The sequence below is a fragment of the Cucurbita pepo genome, chromosome 13, assembly GCF_057944985.1.
Source record: "Cucurbita pepo subsp. pepo isolate OVF chromosome 13, ASM5794498v1, whole genome shotgun sequence".
NCBI classification, from domain to species: Eukaryota; Viridiplantae; Streptophyta; class Magnoliopsida; order Cucurbitales; family Cucurbitaceae; genus Cucurbita; species Cucurbita pepo.
In genome coordinates this window covers 15,659,085-15,676,530 of record NC_141810.1, presented here as the reverse complement: position 1 = coordinate 15,676,530, position 17,446 = coordinate 15,659,085, and the positions used below count along the sequence as shown (strand labels likewise).

The following is a 17,446-nucleotide window of genomic DNA, read 5'->3' as shown; positions in this document are numbered from 1 at the left end:
TTTTTATCTTCTAAAAATTTAAATATATTTGGTAAGAAAAATAAAAATTATGGGAAAATTGATAATAATAATAAAAAAAATAATTATAAATTAACAAATCGTGTAGGAACAGAAGTAGAACATTTCACGTGGAATTCCATCACCAACAACACCAACATGAACACCAATCTTCATTATCAGCTAACCTTGAGCATTGATTTGACTCTTCACCCCACGTGGGCCTCTTAATCATGCCATCTCCCTCACCTTTTTTTTTTTTTTTTTTTTCATATATTATAACTATTATATTTATTTTTTTTAAATTTTGCAATATTACTCTTCAGTGACTTAGAATGATGTGATAATGTTTCGATTTCAATTTTCATTTTAAGTTATTGTCGTATATCCTAATTTTTTATCTAACTTTATAATATGTTTATATTTTAAAGTATTTATGGAAGGTAATTTAATAGTGTAAGATATTATTAGAATTTATTTAGATTATGCTCTTTTATTTGTATTTTTTCAAAAGAAAAAAATAATGATTTTGAGATTGGGCTGGGCTTTCATAATTAAATTTATTTTCTTGTACGGCCCAATTCTTTACGAGTCTCTCTGGCCCAAGATATATTCTACCCCTTCAATTTCAACCTCAGTAAAACTTGCGGTGACTTTTTAATTATTGGATGAAAATAAATATTTTTTTTACTTTTTTTTTTTTTTAATGATAATAGAAATGTTCTAAATTTTGAGAAAAGTGTTGGATTTGTGCGTAGATTAATAATATTCATTTAAATTTACAAGGCGTGACAATTTTTCCGCGAATTTTTTACGAGATACGCGCCATAATAGATTATAATCACTCGTTTACTCATTCCATGAGCCATTGAACAGAAAAATTGTGCGAATTGATTTCTCAAATTGGTGGAGGAGCTGCGTTGGTTAGAGATAGGACGGAATGGAGACCGAAGGAGCAAGAAGGTTAGTGTGTTTTTGTGTATGTTTTTATGGTAATCTAATTGGAGGATAGAGTTTTTGCTGCGTGAAGGATGTTAACTGATACAAATATTGGAAATCTCTGCAACAATGAATTGAATTTTGATGTGCGAATCTTAAAGGAAAATGTGTAGCCATAGAATCGGAGGATATTTCTATCGAAGTTATTATTCGATTCGTTTTTTTGTCTTTTTGTTTTTTGTCTCACTTTACCACTTCGAAAGTTGAAAAGTAAAGTTGGAGTTATCTTGCTGCATCCGAGACTCAAAATGATGCCATTTTGTTGAATTTTGAAAACAGAAGAAGAATTGGGTGTTAAAAATGGAGTATGAAGTGAAAGTGAAAGTGAAAATGTGTCGCAATCAGGAAAGGTAATGGAGTAAGAACCAGGTTCCCCACTAAGCACATAGCATACACTCAGATTTTACTATTTATGGTAAAACCCAAAGGCCAAGACAATGTAGTCCACTCAGACACCCACCAACCCCACCCCAATATCCCCTCTTGTTTCCCTTCATAATTTTATTTTCTTTCTTTCTCATACAATTTTCCTTCCATAGTTTCAACAGCTTTATGATTTCTTCTTTACGTGGAAAAGAAAAAAGAAAAAAAAAAAAACTTTTTCCATAGTCCAGGGATCGCTTCCTGTGCTTGGACAGAGCCATACGCATCTCCTACTGAGGAATAGGCATCCCCACACACATAATCACATAATTGAAATTCCTGTTTCTTTTTCTTGGGGGGATATTATTGAGTATTTTGCTAGACTTTTGTAGTGATTGAAGCATTATAAAGCATATGGGACATGGGTGGGCCAAAAGGCAGACTACCAGCATATTTCTGTACTAATTTAGAAAAGAAGATACCAGTGGGAGGAGGTTCTTCCACTGTTCTGTGTTGAGATTAGGCTAGGCCTTAGTGCGGTTAATCAATTCTACCCTTAAATTATTTGCTTTGTGGAATATACTTTATTACTTCACTTTTTGTTTTTTCTGCCACTCTTTCTTTCTTTCTTTCATTCTTTCTTTTCTTTTGGTAGGGGTGTCTATGTGGGTGAAATTATTTACGAGTATAGTTACTATAAGACAAATATATCTTATGCAGGTTTTAGTAGGAGTGATGGTTAAGCTTTTGTTTGATTGTTCAAATATATGCATATATTTGTTTTCAGAAACATGGCATAGAATGAATTGAGAAAAGTGTGTTTGATTCAAGCATTGAATTCTTTCAGAATCTATCTCAGAAAGTATGACGAGTTTAGAAAGCATAAAGATTTGGTTTTCTGTGTTCTTTGTTTATTTTTTATTTTTCGGATTCTTTTATTAAACGAAACTATCTCAAGTCAAAATGAGATATTAGTTGATGAATTCAAATTTAAACGCTTAAAAGTTAAACTAGCTGTGATTTGTGAAATATAACTATGGTTTCTTTTTCTTGCTTTCAATATTTTTATAAACTAGATTCTGGATAATTTTTTACCTTAGACAAGGTTTAACTATCTCTCCAGCTTGATGGCACGACGGCTATTTAATCCATTGAACAAATTCATCCTGTCATAGGCTAAGTCTTTTTATTTAAATGCAATGGCCAAGCTTGTTGATGCCATATTTCCTATGCTATATTTCCATGCCACTCATCACTCTCCATTTATTTGGGTTTTTGTATGCTTAAGTAATGTTGATAAAGGCGTAGTGGCTATCCCTCTTTTGGCATTCATATGCGCTGTGTTAGAAATTACTACGGGGTGGAACTAGCATTTAATTACCCTTCTTACCATAAACTACGAAGCTTTCTTTTCCCCAAATGCTTTAAATATTTTGTGTTGATGGGTAGATTGTAGCTTGGTCATTATTGCCTAGGGGGCTATTCTGTTCAAAAGTTCATAAAACCTGTAGTCGTTGGTGTCATGTCATAAATAGAACATCCATTTATAGCAACGATGGATATCTCAACTATGAAAACCTTTTCCTAACGCATTATGAATCAAAACAATTACTACAGAACCAAAGAAATTCTGCAAGTGTCAAAAAATATAAAGAGAAATGAAAGAGTGAAGTCATATCCACCACCCATTACGCGACAAGAACGTTAAATCGTGGTGCTGGGATTGCATAATTTCAGATGATACGGATTTGAATATATTTGTGGCCACTTTGACCAAAACTCATAATTAGCTAAAAATTATGACAAAACATACTGCATAATCTTGGATAAATTAATTTATGGACCAAGTTTATCTAATAAAGTAGGGAACAGTACGAGTATCAACTCGTTTTGTTTAATTTGTATTGGTGTATACTCACCACTTAGAATAATATTTTGTTTTTATTTATTCTTTTTTGTTCTGTAGAATTACTCCTAGGAACTTCCCTTTTACAAGGCATATATCCTGGGTCTCTTAATGGACAGACCTTTGTTCCTCTTCATTGTCACACTTAATTTCATAAATCCTGAGCGTGCACTTCAATATGAAAGGCATTTCACCACTACCTTTTTCTCAACATATCATATTTCTCTCTTTTTGGTTCATTTAAGCATTGGCACCTTTTCTGCACGAGCACTGTTTTTTATGAATCTTTTCCCACTGAAAGGCTAAAACTGCTTGTTCGTTTGACACATTTGAACTTCTATTTCTCCTAAAATTAACCTTAGTGAGTGGAAAAGCATATAGACATGTGTGATCAGCACTAACCTTACTGTTCAACGATTGCCAATGGGCTGATAGGAACTATAATTCTGTAATTTCGAGTTTCATTTATGGAAAGTAAGGATGATGGAGAAATGAAAGTTGTGATAAGCACGAATAATTGCCACCCCATCTGTTAATGGTCCATTTACTACAAGATATGCACCTTGTATTACTTTCTAGTTCTGTTCTTATTTTTTCAATTGACCAATTAGGCGTTTAGTAGTTGGCAGCCTGATTCAACAACATAACTAATTGGAGATTGCCCACTTGGAACTTTAATGAGAAAGCAGATACGTATGAGAGCGAGGAATATAATATTTGTGCATTAGTGGACGAAAGTCAAATCCCATCACTCTTAATTTGAAAAAGCTTTTTCAGCAATGATGTTAAGTAGTTCAACTGCAAGAGTGAGAGGAAGGTGAATATCTTCCCAAAATGTTTTGAGGCTTTATTATCTTCTCCTTCTTAATTTGTTTTTTCAGCGGAAACTAATTGAAAAGCAATTTCTTCAGTGTTTCTGGTCTCCTAAAGAAGCAACTGATCCCTCTCTTAATTGTAGGACTTTATTTCCCTCAAATTATTGTCTAGCTCTTACAGTTTCTTGTTAAAGATGTCATTTGTTCAAAGACGCATAAAGACTGTTACTTGAGATAGGAAGGATTGAGTTCAAGAATTTCTGATGCTCTTTTGTTAAAGATCTAATTGATAGAACTTCGGAAATATGCCCTTAACTACATATGAAAGAATGTAACCCAATTTACTTGAATATATATGTATGTATGTTTTTATCTATAGAAGAGAAAACATTTAGAAGAATAACATAAACAGCTAAGATGTGTAAAAGCTAACAGCTCCATATATAGGTAATGAAGTTGAGGTTCGATATTAGACAGTTCATCCAAATGTGTTTGTTGGATTTTCCCCATTTAAGTTTCTGTCTTCTATAATATATTTATGTATTTATTTTCACAGCCCCACTTGATCTCCTTTAACATGGAATTATTGAATATTGTCATGAATGACAGCTACTGCTGGAGATATGCATAGACCCCCCCCCCCCCCCTTTCCCACCACTTTTCAGCCTCAAACTTCTTTTAAGCATTTCATTCAGTCCTTTCTCCTCCACCACTGTTGTCTATAGATGTACAAAGAATATGGTTTTCATATGGGGGAGTTCATAGCTTTCTTATGAGGTATAGATCAAGAGAATTAAATAAGTAAAACCTTCAGGTTAAATCCACCTGATCAACCTTTTCATTTCTTTTCTTGTGAATGGACAGTGAGAAATGACCAAACTTTCTAATGAATTAACATATTGTCAGCAACAAGAATCCAGAGCAGATTGTGTAGGTATTTGTGTTGTGAGACTTTACAAAGCTATATATATTTGTCTCTTTCTATTTATCTTACTTATATGCCTAAAATTATGGTACTGAAGATCTCGTTTGGATTTCTTTTTCATCCTCTTAGTGGGTGCGGTAGATCTGGTTCTGCTGCTCGTGTATGAACGCCGTTCGTAGGTGCCACTTCTAAAAATCAAATAATTCACAAATTTATTTCAAAGAATTGTTCCTTTAATGAAGTGTGCGAAATAAAATGAAACTCACTCCCTTGTTGGGTTAAGCAGGAAAAATGTTTGTCGCTCAATTATTTTCACCTGATAATTATGCACATAGATACAAGGTAGAAGCAAAACAGGAAAGAGAGGGGAAAAAGAAAAAGAAACCAACGTGTAGCTAAAAGGCAAATGCTTTTTTGCAGAAAATAATGCAAAGTCTTGTGGATCCTCTACTCCTAGAATCTCTCTTTTTCCCATCTTTTTCGCAGGCTGATTAGTTCCACACACCCTTTCTTCTCTCCAATTGCTTTAGTGGGAGCAGAGAACCTATGAATTTTTATTTCGTTAGCTTCTATTGAGAATAAATGAACACTGCTTCAAAAGTGGAAAAATACTTTATACCCTTTGTTATTGCAGAAATTATATGCTTAGGATTTCCCCCCCCCCCCCTCTTTATGATATGAGTTTCTGTAGACTGAAAGTTTGGTGATGAGTTGTTGGCAGAGAGATAATTGTTTTGATTGGGCCTACCTCTTTAACAACTCAAACATCAGTAGGCAAAGGATGCATGTGGACTGCTTGAGATTGGCTTTTGCTTTGTATTGCAAGTGTGAACTACAATCAATTGTTTGTTTAAGATGCATATATTTGATCAGATATTTCAATTAATGGGATAAGGATCCGTCCATTTTTGCTTAGTTTTTTGCTTAAAGGGAGCTTGATTTGTATGTCTGCTGTCTTGTTTTGAGAATTTATGTATAGTGGTCTATTTGTGTGTGTATTATATATTACAAAAGCTTGGAAACATATTTTGACAGTGAAAACCCGTTGAAATAGCCTGAAAGCTATCCTCGATAGTCGGGAACTGTTGAAGTCTAACAATTCTTGATAGGTAAACCTTTTGAGGTTTTAAATTGTGATATCATCTTGGGGAGGAGGAAGGAATAGGTTGTGATAGGTTTTTAACATTTAGAAGCACAGGTCATGGAAAAGACTGTTTGTGATGATGAAAAAAGTAGATATATATAATGTATTGTAGAATTTGAGTGGTTGTGTCAAATCTGTACAAGTTATTAAATGATGAAGGTGGGTAGAGCAAAGATAGAGATGGAAGTGTTGGGAGTTCGGCTGAAAAAGTTCATATCTAAGAAGAGGTTGCTTGGTGTATTGAGAGGAAAAAAGGAACTGAAAAGGTTTTGTGAAAGAAAAAAAAAGTCATAAAAGCATAGGAAAGCAGGTAGGAACAAAAAACACATCAAATCAAACACCTTTATAAGCTTTAACTCCTCCTCCCATTCCTATCGCTATCATCTGCGTGTTGCTCTCTGATTTTCTCTAATTCTTGGGTCGATGAAGGAGAAGGACGAAGTGAGAAAAGAAGGAAAGAAAAGGGAAAATTCCTTCGCTGCTTTATCTGAAAGTAACCAAAGATTTTTTCATTTAATTTTTTCAAATAATAAAGAAGTTAGAACTTAAAATGTTTTGAGTTGGTCTGGTCGTAAGAAGAAAAGGAAGGGGGGGGGCTCCATATTCCAAAAGTGGAGGTTTCAATTGTGAATTATACCTGCGTTGTTTGCATATGAATGGAATGTGTATGGTGGTGGTTGGAGTTGGGAGTCATAGTTTCTCTTTTGGGTCACTTTCAACCTTTTGGGATGTATAATTGCATGGACGTTGGGAGTGAAAAGGAAGGAATATGGAGGAGGAAAGGAATACCGAGTTGCCTGCAAGTTGTTGGTGACTCAACTCATTGAACATAGTAATAGTAATAGTAATAGTAATAGTAAAACATCACAAAAGTGTAAAAAAGATTATATGAGAGCCTAAGCAATCACTGAGTGTGACTCACCAATGGTGTGTCCTGTTGGCCCCCAGTCCCACCCCCAAGTTGGTGGATTGGATTCAATACATTTCACCATCTTTCCTTTCAACACTATTCTATTTCCTTGATTGAGAATCACCCCACCACCATCTCTCTCCTCCCTCTTCATATTTTCCCCTCACCACCACCTACTTCTATTCAACCTACCTTCTACCATTCGGGCCTCGTTCCATAACAGCCCAAACTCAATGTTAGTAGACATTGTTCATTTCGGCTCATTACATATCATCGTCAGTCTCACAGTTTTGTAAGAAATGATTCATTTTCCTCTCCAACTGATGTGGGATCTAACACGTCTAATAACCATTTAAAGCTACGTTAAATCAAAATTCACGCCTTAGGAAAAAAAAAAGTTTAAAGCAAAATAAAGTGTAAGACAAGGAAAGATGTTGCCCTAAGATATTTAGAATCTAATCTATACCACATCTTCAATTACTCTTGCTGTTGTTGTTGTAGTAAAATGCCTTCTCAATAGGACGGCCCACACTTATTGCTGGGACCCACTTTTCACCACCATTGTCATACCTCTTGCCACGTCACCCTTCCTTTCTTTTTCCGTTTATTTATTATATATATATATATATATATTTCATTTATATTTCGAAGTCTCTTATTCTTAGAATTTCGTATCATTTTCTTTTCCTTTTTCCCATATTTTGTGAATTATAAAAGAGACTCGGTGCGAGAGATTGAGAGAGAGGTGTGTTTTTTCTTATTATAAAAAAAAAAAAAAATTGTAGATTATTTGTAAAAAAATAAAAGAAATAAAAAAAAAAATTGATATTCTAAATTTGAAGTGGTTTTCGTATGCTCGGCGGGGATGCCTACGGCGGTAAGTTTAGCTCGGCAATGCTTAGCACCAGATGCAGCACACGCGCTGGACGAGGCGGTGGCAGTGGCGCGCCGCCGTGGACACGCTCAGACGACGTCGCTTCATGCTATATCCGCTCTTCTCGCTCTCCCCTCCTCCGCCCTTCGCGACGCCTGTGCACGCGCCCGCAAAACCACTGCTTATTCTCCTCGTCTTCAATTCAAAGCACTCGAGCTCTGTCTCAGCGTCTCTCTCGACCGAGTCCCCTCCACTCAACTTTCCGATGACCCTCCAGTCTCCAACTCCCTTATGGCCGCCATTAAGCGCTCTCAGGCCAACCAGCGCCGCCAGCCGGAGAATTTCCATTTGTACCACCAGCTCTCTCACCAGTCCTCCATTGCTTGCGTCAAAGTGGAGCTCCAGCATTTTCTTCTCTCCATTCTTGACGATCCTGTCGTCAGTAGGGTTTTTGGCGAGGCCGGATTTCGGAGCTCTGAAATCAAGTTCGCTATTATTCGCCCTTTTCCTCAGCTTCTTCGCTACAGCTCTCGCGCTAGAGTGCCCCCTTTGTTCCTATGTAATTTGATGGACTGTCCTGATCCCAATCGTCGGGGTTTCTTGCTTCCCCTCTCCGGATTTCATGATGGGGACGATAACGAAAATAATCGCAGGATCGGGGAGGTTTTGGGGAAAAACAGGGGAAGGAATCCGCTGCTCGTTGGAGTGTCTGCCAACGTTGCGCTCAAGGGTTTCACGGAGGCCATTGAGAAACGTAACGACAACTTCTTGCCGGAGGAATTGGCCGGTGTGAGAAACATTTGCCTCGAGAACGATATCTCTAGCTTTTTGTCTGAGAATTCCGAAATGGGGTCTTTGAATATGAGATTTGTGGAAGTTGTCCAGATGGTGGAGCAGTCGCCGGAGCCTGGATTGATAGTGAATTTCGGAGACTTAAAGGCATTTGTCGGCGATAATACTTCCGAGGATCGAGCAAGCCGTGTTGTTGGCCAATTGAAAACTCTGGTCGACGTCCATGGCGGTAAAGTTTGGCTGATCGGCGCAGCTTCCAGCTATGAAACTTACTTAAGATTCGCGACTAAATTTCCTTCGATTGGTAAGGACTGGGATTTGCATCTGTTGCCGATCACTTCTCTTAGACCCGAATCATACCCCAGGTCCAGGTTAGTCTCCCAATCTTTCTTGGAATTTACTTTAAAATGTTCATCATAAAGGCTTAGTTCATGAATTTTAAGGATTGGGTTTATTTTATTGTTTCTGAAAAGTGAGTACTGGTGGTAGTTCAAATATGATAACACCTGGAGGAGGAGGTTAGTTGTCTCATTTTGGATCACAGTCTTTCTCTTTTGAGATCAAATCTGCGTTGCACATAGAAATTCTCGACTTTTCATACCGAAATTTGATTATTTACTAATTAATATGTTTTGTTATGTACTTAAATTGACCCAAAACAAGATCGCTGATGATATCTAAAGTTGAATTGTCTCATAATCTCTCAGGAGGCTTCTTCTTTTTTTAAAAAATAAAAAATAAAATATCATAGAAATGTTGATAATAAGAGTTTGAATAAAATATCCTGTTATCGGTGCAGTTTGATGGGATCATTTGTACCACTTGGTGGATTCTTTTCCACGCCTTCTGATGCAAGTATCCCTTTGAGTGGTTCCTGCCAACATCCTTCCCGATGTCTTCAATGTGACAAAAACTGTGAAGATGAAGTAATTGCTGCTTCAAAGGGTGTTTTCACTCCCCCTGTTTCCGAGCAGTATCAATCTAGCCTGCCTTCTTGGATGCAAATGACTGAGCTTGGCAACTTTGATGCTTTCGATGCCAAGGTGAGTGTTTGCTTTCAAATTCAATTCCATACATGTCTATGGCTGTGCTTTTCATGTTCTACGATATGTTTGTTTCAGATAGAAGCTATACACTTATCTATATATTTGGTAATTAAGGATTTTGATAACAATCTTACGGTTGTGAGGACTGATGTGTAGTTTACTTTAGAGAATCCTCTGCATTTCTTGTGTAAAAGCTAGTTCATACGTCTTCAGTGCAGACCAGAGATGATGGACTGGTACTGAGTGCCAAAATTGCAGGGTTCCAAAATAAATGGGACAATATATGCCAGCGTCTTCATCACGGTCAGCCATTAAAAGAAGCACCCATGTTCCCGACTGTTGTGGGCTTCCAAGTCACTGAAGATAGAAGGGAAGATGCTGCTGTCAACAACTGCAGTAGTAGTGCTTGTGTTTCATCACACAATGATTCATCCGCAGATTTGAACCCCAGAAATTTCATGGATTTGCCAAAGATTTCTCTCTCGAGATCGAATACCTTTCCTTTTTCTGCCAAGGGGAGTGACAAGAATTTGCTATCCAAACTGCAGGAAGAAACATCTAAAACTGAAGATCTTGAGTTAGGGGGTCGCAACTCTCCTTTCAGCCTGTCCATTTCCAGTGTGGACGATGAAAATCGAACATCATCCCCATCTGCGGGTTCTGTCACCACAGATTTAGGGTTGGGGATAGTTTCTTTACCTACCAGTTATAAGCTGAAGAAACCATTAAAACCTAATGGCGCAGATTTTCCATCTGACTTGTCTGGTTGCTGCTCAACAAATGTTGATTTAGTTAATGGTAGAGTCTGTAATGCTTTCACTCCATCTTCATCCTTTTCCAGCCCGGAACGTAGAGGACAGATGAATGCGATGGATGTCAAGACACTATTTCGATTGCTCAAGGAAAGAGTTTTCTGGCAAGATCAGGCTGTGAGCATCATAAGTCAAACAATATCTCAACGCCAAACAAGAAGCGATAAACGCCATGGATCTAATTCGAGGGGGGACATATGGTTCAATTTTGTTGGTTCTGATAAGTTTGGGAAAAGAAGAGTTGCTCTTGGTCTTGCTGAGATATTGTATGGCAATAAGGATCAGTTCGTCTGTGTCGATTTGAGTTCCCAAGATGGGGTGATCAATCCTGATATGCTTCATCTTGGACATTCGCAACTGAGAAGTTACCATGCAGAATTCAGAGGGAAAACCGTTCTGGATTTCGTTGCTGCTGAGTTGGGAAAGCAACCTTTATCCATTGTTATGCTTGAAAATGTCGACAAGGCTGAACTTCTTGATCAAAATAGATTGTCACAAGCTATTCAAACTGGTAAACTCTCGGATCTGCACGGAAGAGAAGTCAGCATTACAAATGCAATATTCATGATGACGTCAACGTCACGAATAACTTCCCTCGACAAGCAAGTATCGTCCAAGTATTCTGAAGAAACACTCTTGAAGGCTAAAAGTTGGCCGTTGCGCATAGAAGTTGCTTCTAGCTTTAGAGACCAAGCAAACCGAAGCACAACAGTCTCTGATACAGAGAGAAATAGTATCCTTAGCCCCTTCTTTATGAGCAAAAGGAAGCTCAATGTCATTGATGAATCTTCAGATCAGCATGAAATATCTGAAACGACGAAACGGAGTAACAAGACGTCAACGTCAATCAAATACTTGGATTTGAATCGCCCTGTGGAAGAGAATGCCGAGCACGATATTGATGGCAATTGCGATAATGACTCCACTTCTGAGAACTCCAAAACATGGTTACAAGATTTTTGTACCTACATTGATCAAGTAGTAGTTTTCAAGCCATTTGATTTCGATGCTCTAGCTGAGAAAATTGTAAAGGACATTAAGAAGATCTTCCACAGTGTGTTTGGGCCAGAATGCATACTTGAGATTGACCCAAAGGTGATGGAACAATTGCTTGCAGCTGCTTACATTTCATTTGGGAACAGAGAAGTAGATGATTGGATGGAGCAAGTCCTAAGCAGGAAATTCTTAGAACTCAAAAGAATACACATCCTTTCTACTCATTCCATTGTCAAACTCTCTACATGTGATCAGGAGCTTTCGTCGGAGGAGAAAACAGCAGAAGTCTGTCTTCCCCGGAGCATCGTTTTAGATCAAAAGTCGTGTTGTAGCTAAGATGTAAAATATAGTGTCAGTGTAATCTTGTAAAACCTTGCTTAGCCTGTGAATCCCATAATTTTGCTGGGTTTTCTTTTTCCAGGTTATGATCTCTTTATGATATGATATTTAGTTGCGTGATTAAGTTCAGCAAGTTATAAGCCATTCCTCAGCTTCATCTTTGGACTTCATCGAATTCATCCAGGATTTGCAGCAAATCTGTGAATGGACTTGTGCATTCCAAAAGTGGCGTCGCAGTCGCAGAGAGCATCGATGATCGAAAGCAAAGGGACCGAGTTCGTTAGAGTCCATTAACTCTAGGCTCAATTTGAGTAGGGGCACCCTGTTTTGCTTCCCAAAACTGTTGCAAAACTATTGCAACTCATTTCTAAGATGGTAATGGGGTCTGCATTGTTCAAGAAGGTTGGGAGAGTGAATTATGATTCCTAACATAGTATCATAGTCATGCCCATTGGTACGAAGCCTTTTCGGGAAGCTTAAAGCAAAGTCACGAGAGCCTTTTCGGGAAGCTTAAAGCAAAGTCACGAGAGCTTAGGCTCAAAGTGGACAATATCATACCATTGTGGAGAGTCGTGATTCATAATATGCATCTTATTTGATAAAAGGAGACACGAGAAGGACCAAACAACCCCAACCATTTCATCTAATATATTGATGGGTAAGCCATAGACAAGAGCAGTCATAAATGGGATAAGAGAGAGAGAGAATAAAGAAAATTTATTTTTCATTTAAAAAAACTAATTAACATGGATCATCATCTCAGCTATTTTAGCTATAATTAAAAGTCAATATTCGGTATTGAATGCTAAATTCATGCCACTTTTTTTAATTGATGTGGTGACGTATTTTCTATCACAAAGTTATAGAAATATAATTGAAAATAAAATGAAAACATTAAAATTAAGTTATTAATTGGAAGCCATAAAGGGAGGAGCAAAGAAGGAAGGTGGATAGGCTACACAATGTGTTGTGGTCTTTCTTTTTTTTATAAAAAAATGAAGAATAGAATATGGGAAACAAGTAATGAGAAAACGAAATACCACCAAATCAATTGTTAACAATAATAACACACATTTCTCGGACTTTCTCTAGATGTTTACTTAAACTTAAATTTAAAATTAAATAAAAAAAGGAAAAAAAAAAAAACTATTTGCAACGGCTTTAATCATATTGTTAGCAAATATTGTTTTCCTTCTCGGACTTTCTTTAGATGTTTACTTCGTTACCTTTACGTGACATCTCACAATCTACCTCTCTTGGAGCCCAATGTCCTCACTAAAACACTGCCTAGTACGGATTCTAATACTATTTGCGATAGGCCAAGCCTCTAACATCCTTGCTCACACACCACTCGATATCTAAGCTCTGATACTATTTACAACAGCCCAAGCCCTTTAGCGTCCTCGTTGGTATACCTCTTAGTGTTTGGCTATAATACCATTTGCTATAACCTAAGCTCATATGTCGAGGTTTTAAACATTTTTATAAGAAATGATTTGTTTCACACTCCAATGGATGTACGATCTCCCGTTGACTTTCTAAAGCTAAAAATTCAACAAAAAAAAGAAAAGGGAAGAATAGTATCTTTTTGGGGTTTGATGGAGACTGGAATTGATGATCATAGTTCCCACATGAGTATAGAAGGCCATTCCAAAGCTGCCTTAGCTTGGAAACAAGTGATGCTTTCCTTAGCATTTACTTCTCTGAGAAATAAAGTTTCCAATAATTTGGGAATGAAAATTAATGCAAAAATAGATAATTATGATGTATAAGTCTTAATTATGCATCAAAGGCTGTTGTTGAGGTCAAAAACAAAAACATCACCCTAATACCCAATAAAGAACCTTCTTTTCTCTCTTTCTAATTTTAATCGATGCATTATTCTTCACATTTATCTTCATTAAACTAACCATGTATTTAACATTATAGATCATACCCATTTGGAGACCCACCCATCGGGAGCCTCCATCTTGAAGGGCTCCACTCCACCCGACCAGAGATGGGGTGGAGCATGACCGTCCGATGAAACCAGCTCAATTACAGAGTCCTTCCATGTTCTTGACTTTTTACAGAGAAGATGATCTAAAGCAGTTAGCCCAGATGAACATACTGACGAAGACATCTCCTCTGCCTACCAGAACCGGAAAAGAGGCGTTTCTTCTTTCTTCACGGACAAACCCATCTCACCCAACCTCAATTTCACTAACAAAAACCTAATTCTCAACGTAAAGTTTCTCCCTTTCTCTCTCTAAACCCTGTTTCATGTCGTCGTTATATTTATACTCCCTTCCCTTCTCTTCACTCTCTCTCCTAATTTTCTTCTTCTCGGATGCAGCCATCTCGCCGCAAGCTCTCTCTCCCCTCTTCACAAATGGCGGCAATGAAGCCTCGAAAGAACAGTAATCTCTCCATATTTGCAGTCGTTTTCTCCGTTTTCCTATTTGGGTTTTTCATCTACAATGAAGACATCAAGTCAATTGCCGAGTTTCCATTCTCCCGCCCCAAAACAGAGGAGCTCAAAGAACAGAGCCAGAAACAGAGCTCCCCTGTTCTTAACCCCCTCCAAACTGACGCTTCCGTGGATTCAAGAACACAGATGAACTCGGAACAATCAGAAACAGATGAATCCGTTAATCACAAAACGATCGCTACTACCAAGGAGGACGAAGAACAGAGCAATCAGAACGTGGAACAAGAAGAAAATGATGACGACGATGTTGAATTGCCTCCTGAAGAATGCGATCTGTATAATGGGAAATGGGTTTTCGACAACACTTCATATCCTTTGTATAAAGAAGATGAATGTGAATTTCTAACATCGCAAGTAACTTGCTTGAGAAACGGAAGAAAAGACTCTGTTTTTCAGAATTGGAGGTGGCAACCAAGAGATTGTTCCTTGCCCAAGTAAGCTAAATCTCCAGTTTTTTCCAAAGATTTTGCAATTCAATCACTAAATTTATGGGTTTTTTCCTTTAAGATTCAAAGCTAAATTGCTTCTGGAGAAACTGAGGGGAAAGAGGCTGATGTTCGTGGGAGATTCATTGAACAGAAACCAGTGGGAATCCATGGTTTGTTTGGTTCAATCGGCGGTTCCTCCGGCCAGAAAAAGCTTGGAAAAGATTGGTTCACTCGCCATCTTTAAACTTCACGTATAAATTCTTTCCCTACAAATTACTTTTGTCCATTACTTCAATCTGAAGCTTCATTTTTTTTGTAATGGGTAAAGTTTTCCGGTCGGCCCGTAATCGTCGGTGGCCGGTTCAATTACTTTTGTAAAAATTAACGGGGGAATGATCGTATGCGTGCAGGACTATAATGCTACAGTGGAATTCTACTGGGCCCCGTTCTTAGTAGAGTCAAATTCTGATGATCCAAGGATGCACAGCATTTTGAACCGGATCATCATCCCTGAGTCCATCAATAAGCATGGAGAGAACTGGAAAGACGTGGACTATCTCGTCTTCAATACCTACATTTGGTGGATGAATACCGTCACCATGAAAGTTCTGTAAGTTTTTTTTTTTTTTTTTTTTTTTTTTTTTTTTTTCAAATGTAAAAATTTAAAATTAATGGCGAAAACATAATTGTTGGTTGTTGGATGAAAGTACCAACAATTATGTTTATAGGACAATATCATACAATTGTGGAGAGTTGTGTTCATCTAACAATAATTATTTGCATCTTGATTTAAATAGGCGAGGATCATTTGATGAAGGATCAACGGAGTACGATGAAATCGAACGACCCGTTGTTTATCGAAGAGTGTTGAACACGTGGATGAAATGGGTCGAAGAAAATGTGAACCCTAACCGAACCATGGTCTTTTTTAGCAGCATGTCTCCTCTTCATATCAAGTAATTTTTCTGTCTTTTAATTCTTTTTATTTTATTGATGATCAATTGTTTTCATTTTCTTGTGGAGCCCATGTAAATATCACGTAAATCATGCCAAAAATTACTTTAAAAAGACAAACTTTAATTAAAAAAAAAAAAAAAAAAGGCGGATATAGCTCCGCGGAATAATCAATTTTGTAGGGTCTGATTTCGATGTCGTATTTAAATTTTATTTTTTACAATAGGAGCTTGGATTGGAACAATCCAGAGGGGATAAAATGCGCTAAAGAGACAATGCCAGTACTGAACATGACGACGCCGCTGGAAGTGGGGACGGACCGTCGGCTGTTCTACATCGCGATGAACGTAACGCAGACAATAAAAGTGCCGGTCCATTTCCTCAATATCACCGCCCTCTCCGAGTACCGCAAAGACGCACATACCTCCGTTTATACCATTCGTCAGGGCAAAATGCTGACTGCGGAGCAGCAGGCCGACCCCGCCACCTACGCCGATTGCATCCATTGGTGCCTGCCTGGCTTGCCCGACACGTGGAATGAGTTCATTTACACACGCATCATTTCCGCCTCCTAACAACTCCACCATACCATTACACACCCTCAACCTTTTTTGGTTCTTAGTCTTTATTCTAAAAGATTTTTGTATAAATTTCTTCTTCTTCTTCTTCATACGAAAGTTTTCTTGGGTTTTCTGTTCATGATTAACCCGTTTTTTCGTTCGAAGAAAAATGATAAATTGGTATCGAATAGGGTTTCGACCGAATATTCCACTTCCATATGTCGCTCCTTGCTTGCTCTGCGACATACTAAAATAAATACATTATTTAGATTCGAATCCCTCTTTAGTAAGGGCTTTTGGAACATGCAAATGAGTCGGAATATGGATAACGTAGTGGTTTGAGTGAAACATCCATCGCAGCTATGATGACATAGTTGAGTGTGGGAGATGTTTGGGAGTCAAAGCCTCTTAAGATTAGGAGGTCCACTCAGCCATCCATATTCAATAAAAGCATGATTATATTGTGTGTAGGATGATCAATAGTCGGTTAGTTGGCCAATCAGATTTTAGAATTCTCTCCAAACTAAACGAAAATAATTCATGAGATTAATTAACTAGTTAGCAATATACAAACTCAATTCTAAGGGTAAAATTATCTTATATTGTTGTAAGATTCACATGTCCTTCCCCTAGGATGTTTGGTATTGAAAAAATACAATAATTTATAGAATTTATGCAATATATAGAGACAAATTAAAAAAAAAAAAGAAAAAGAAAAAGCGTTATATAAGTTCAGCCCACCAGCATGACGTGGCTATTTAAGCGACAGGCCCAAATGGAAAGATGGGCCGGGCTATATGTTTAACGTTCGGCCCATCTCTCTACCCCTTAAAAAAATCTCCATTTCGAGTGCCAGATGCATCACTTCCCTTTTGCCACCCGCTGACTAGGACCACACAATGAGTAGTTGAGTTAGAGTATGACACATCAGCCCATCGCGTACATTTTCTCCACTTCAATTTATTACCTTTGTTTTAATCTAAGAAAACTAATAAAACACACAACTTTATTTTTAAAATTTTAAACAAATAAAAATTAAACCAGAGTTAGAATTATCATAAGTTATAACTTCTTTAATTTAACAATTATGTGGATAATTACTGATTAAATACTGTT

General features: G+C 37.4%; 2 protein-coding genes and 1 long non-coding RNA gene across 4 annotated transcripts; all 3 read left to right on the top strand.

Annotated features, from left to right (window-relative positions):
* Positions 1-763: 763 nt before the first annotated feature.
* LOC111808381 (uncharacterized) lies at positions 764-1,966 on the top strand. The gene is made up of 2 exons (XR_002817062.2): positions 764-960; positions 1,276-1,966. It is a non-coding gene; the product is annotated as an uncharacterized LOC111808381 (long non-coding RNA).
* Positions 1,967-7,699: 5,733 nt separating this feature from the next.
* Positions 7,700-11,999, top strand: LOC111808380 (protein SMAX1-LIKE 8). The gene is made up of 4 exons (XM_023694312.2): positions 7,700-7,804; positions 7,902-9,096; positions 9,525-9,768; positions 9,990-11,999. The coding sequence occupies exons 2-4, from the start codon at positions 7,925-7,927 to the stop codon at positions 11,913-11,915; spliced, it is 3,342 nt and encodes a 1,113-aa protein (XP_023550080.2). The 5' UTR covers positions 7,700-7,804; positions 7,902-7,924; the 3' UTR covers positions 11,916-11,999.
* A 1,800-nt stretch (positions 12,000-13,799) lies between these two features.
* On the top strand, positions 13,800-16,488 carry LOC111808354 (xylan O-acetyltransferase 1). Of its 2 annotated transcripts, XM_023694284.2 has the most exons (6): positions 13,801-14,143; positions 14,254-14,822; positions 14,896-15,067; positions 15,227-15,426; positions 15,614-15,772; positions 15,997-16,488. In XM_023694284.2, the coding sequence occupies exons 2-6, from the start codon at positions 14,290-14,292 to the stop codon at positions 16,343-16,345; spliced, it is 1,413 nt and encodes a 470-aa protein (XP_023550052.2). In that variant the 5' UTR covers positions 13,801-14,143; positions 14,254-14,289; the 3' UTR covers positions 16,346-16,488. The 2 variants fall into 2 exon arrangements, with proteins under 2 accessions (XP_023550051.2, XP_023550052.2); XM_023694283.2 differs by having other exon boundaries at positions 13,800-14,822.
* Positions 16,489-17,446: the final 958 nt, after the last annotated feature.

Coding starts and splice junctions, on each gene's coding strand:
- LOC111808380 (XM_023694312.2), top strand. CDS start 7,925: ATGCCTACGGCGGTAAGTTTAGCTCGGCAATGCTTAGCACCAGATGCA. Junction 9,097..9,524: donor GAATCATACCCCAGGTCCAG/GTTAGTCTCCCA, acceptor TTATCGGTGCAG/TTTGATGGGATCATTTGTAC. Junction 9,769..9,989: donor TTGATGCTTTCGATGCCAAG/GTGAGTGTTTGC, acceptor TCTTCAGTGCAG/ACCAGAGATGATGGACTGGT.
- LOC111808354 (XM_023694283.2), top strand. CDS start 14,248: ATGCAGCCATCTCGCCGCAAGCTCTCTCTCCCCTCTTCACAAATGGCG. Junction 14,823..14,895: donor AGAGATTGTTCCTTGCCCAA/GTAAGCTAAATC, acceptor TTTTCCTTTAAG/ATTCAAAGCTAAATTGCTTC. Junction 15,773..15,996: donor ATGTCTCCTCTTCATATCAA/GTAATTTTTCTG, acceptor TTTTTACAATAG/GAGCTTGGATTGGAACAATC.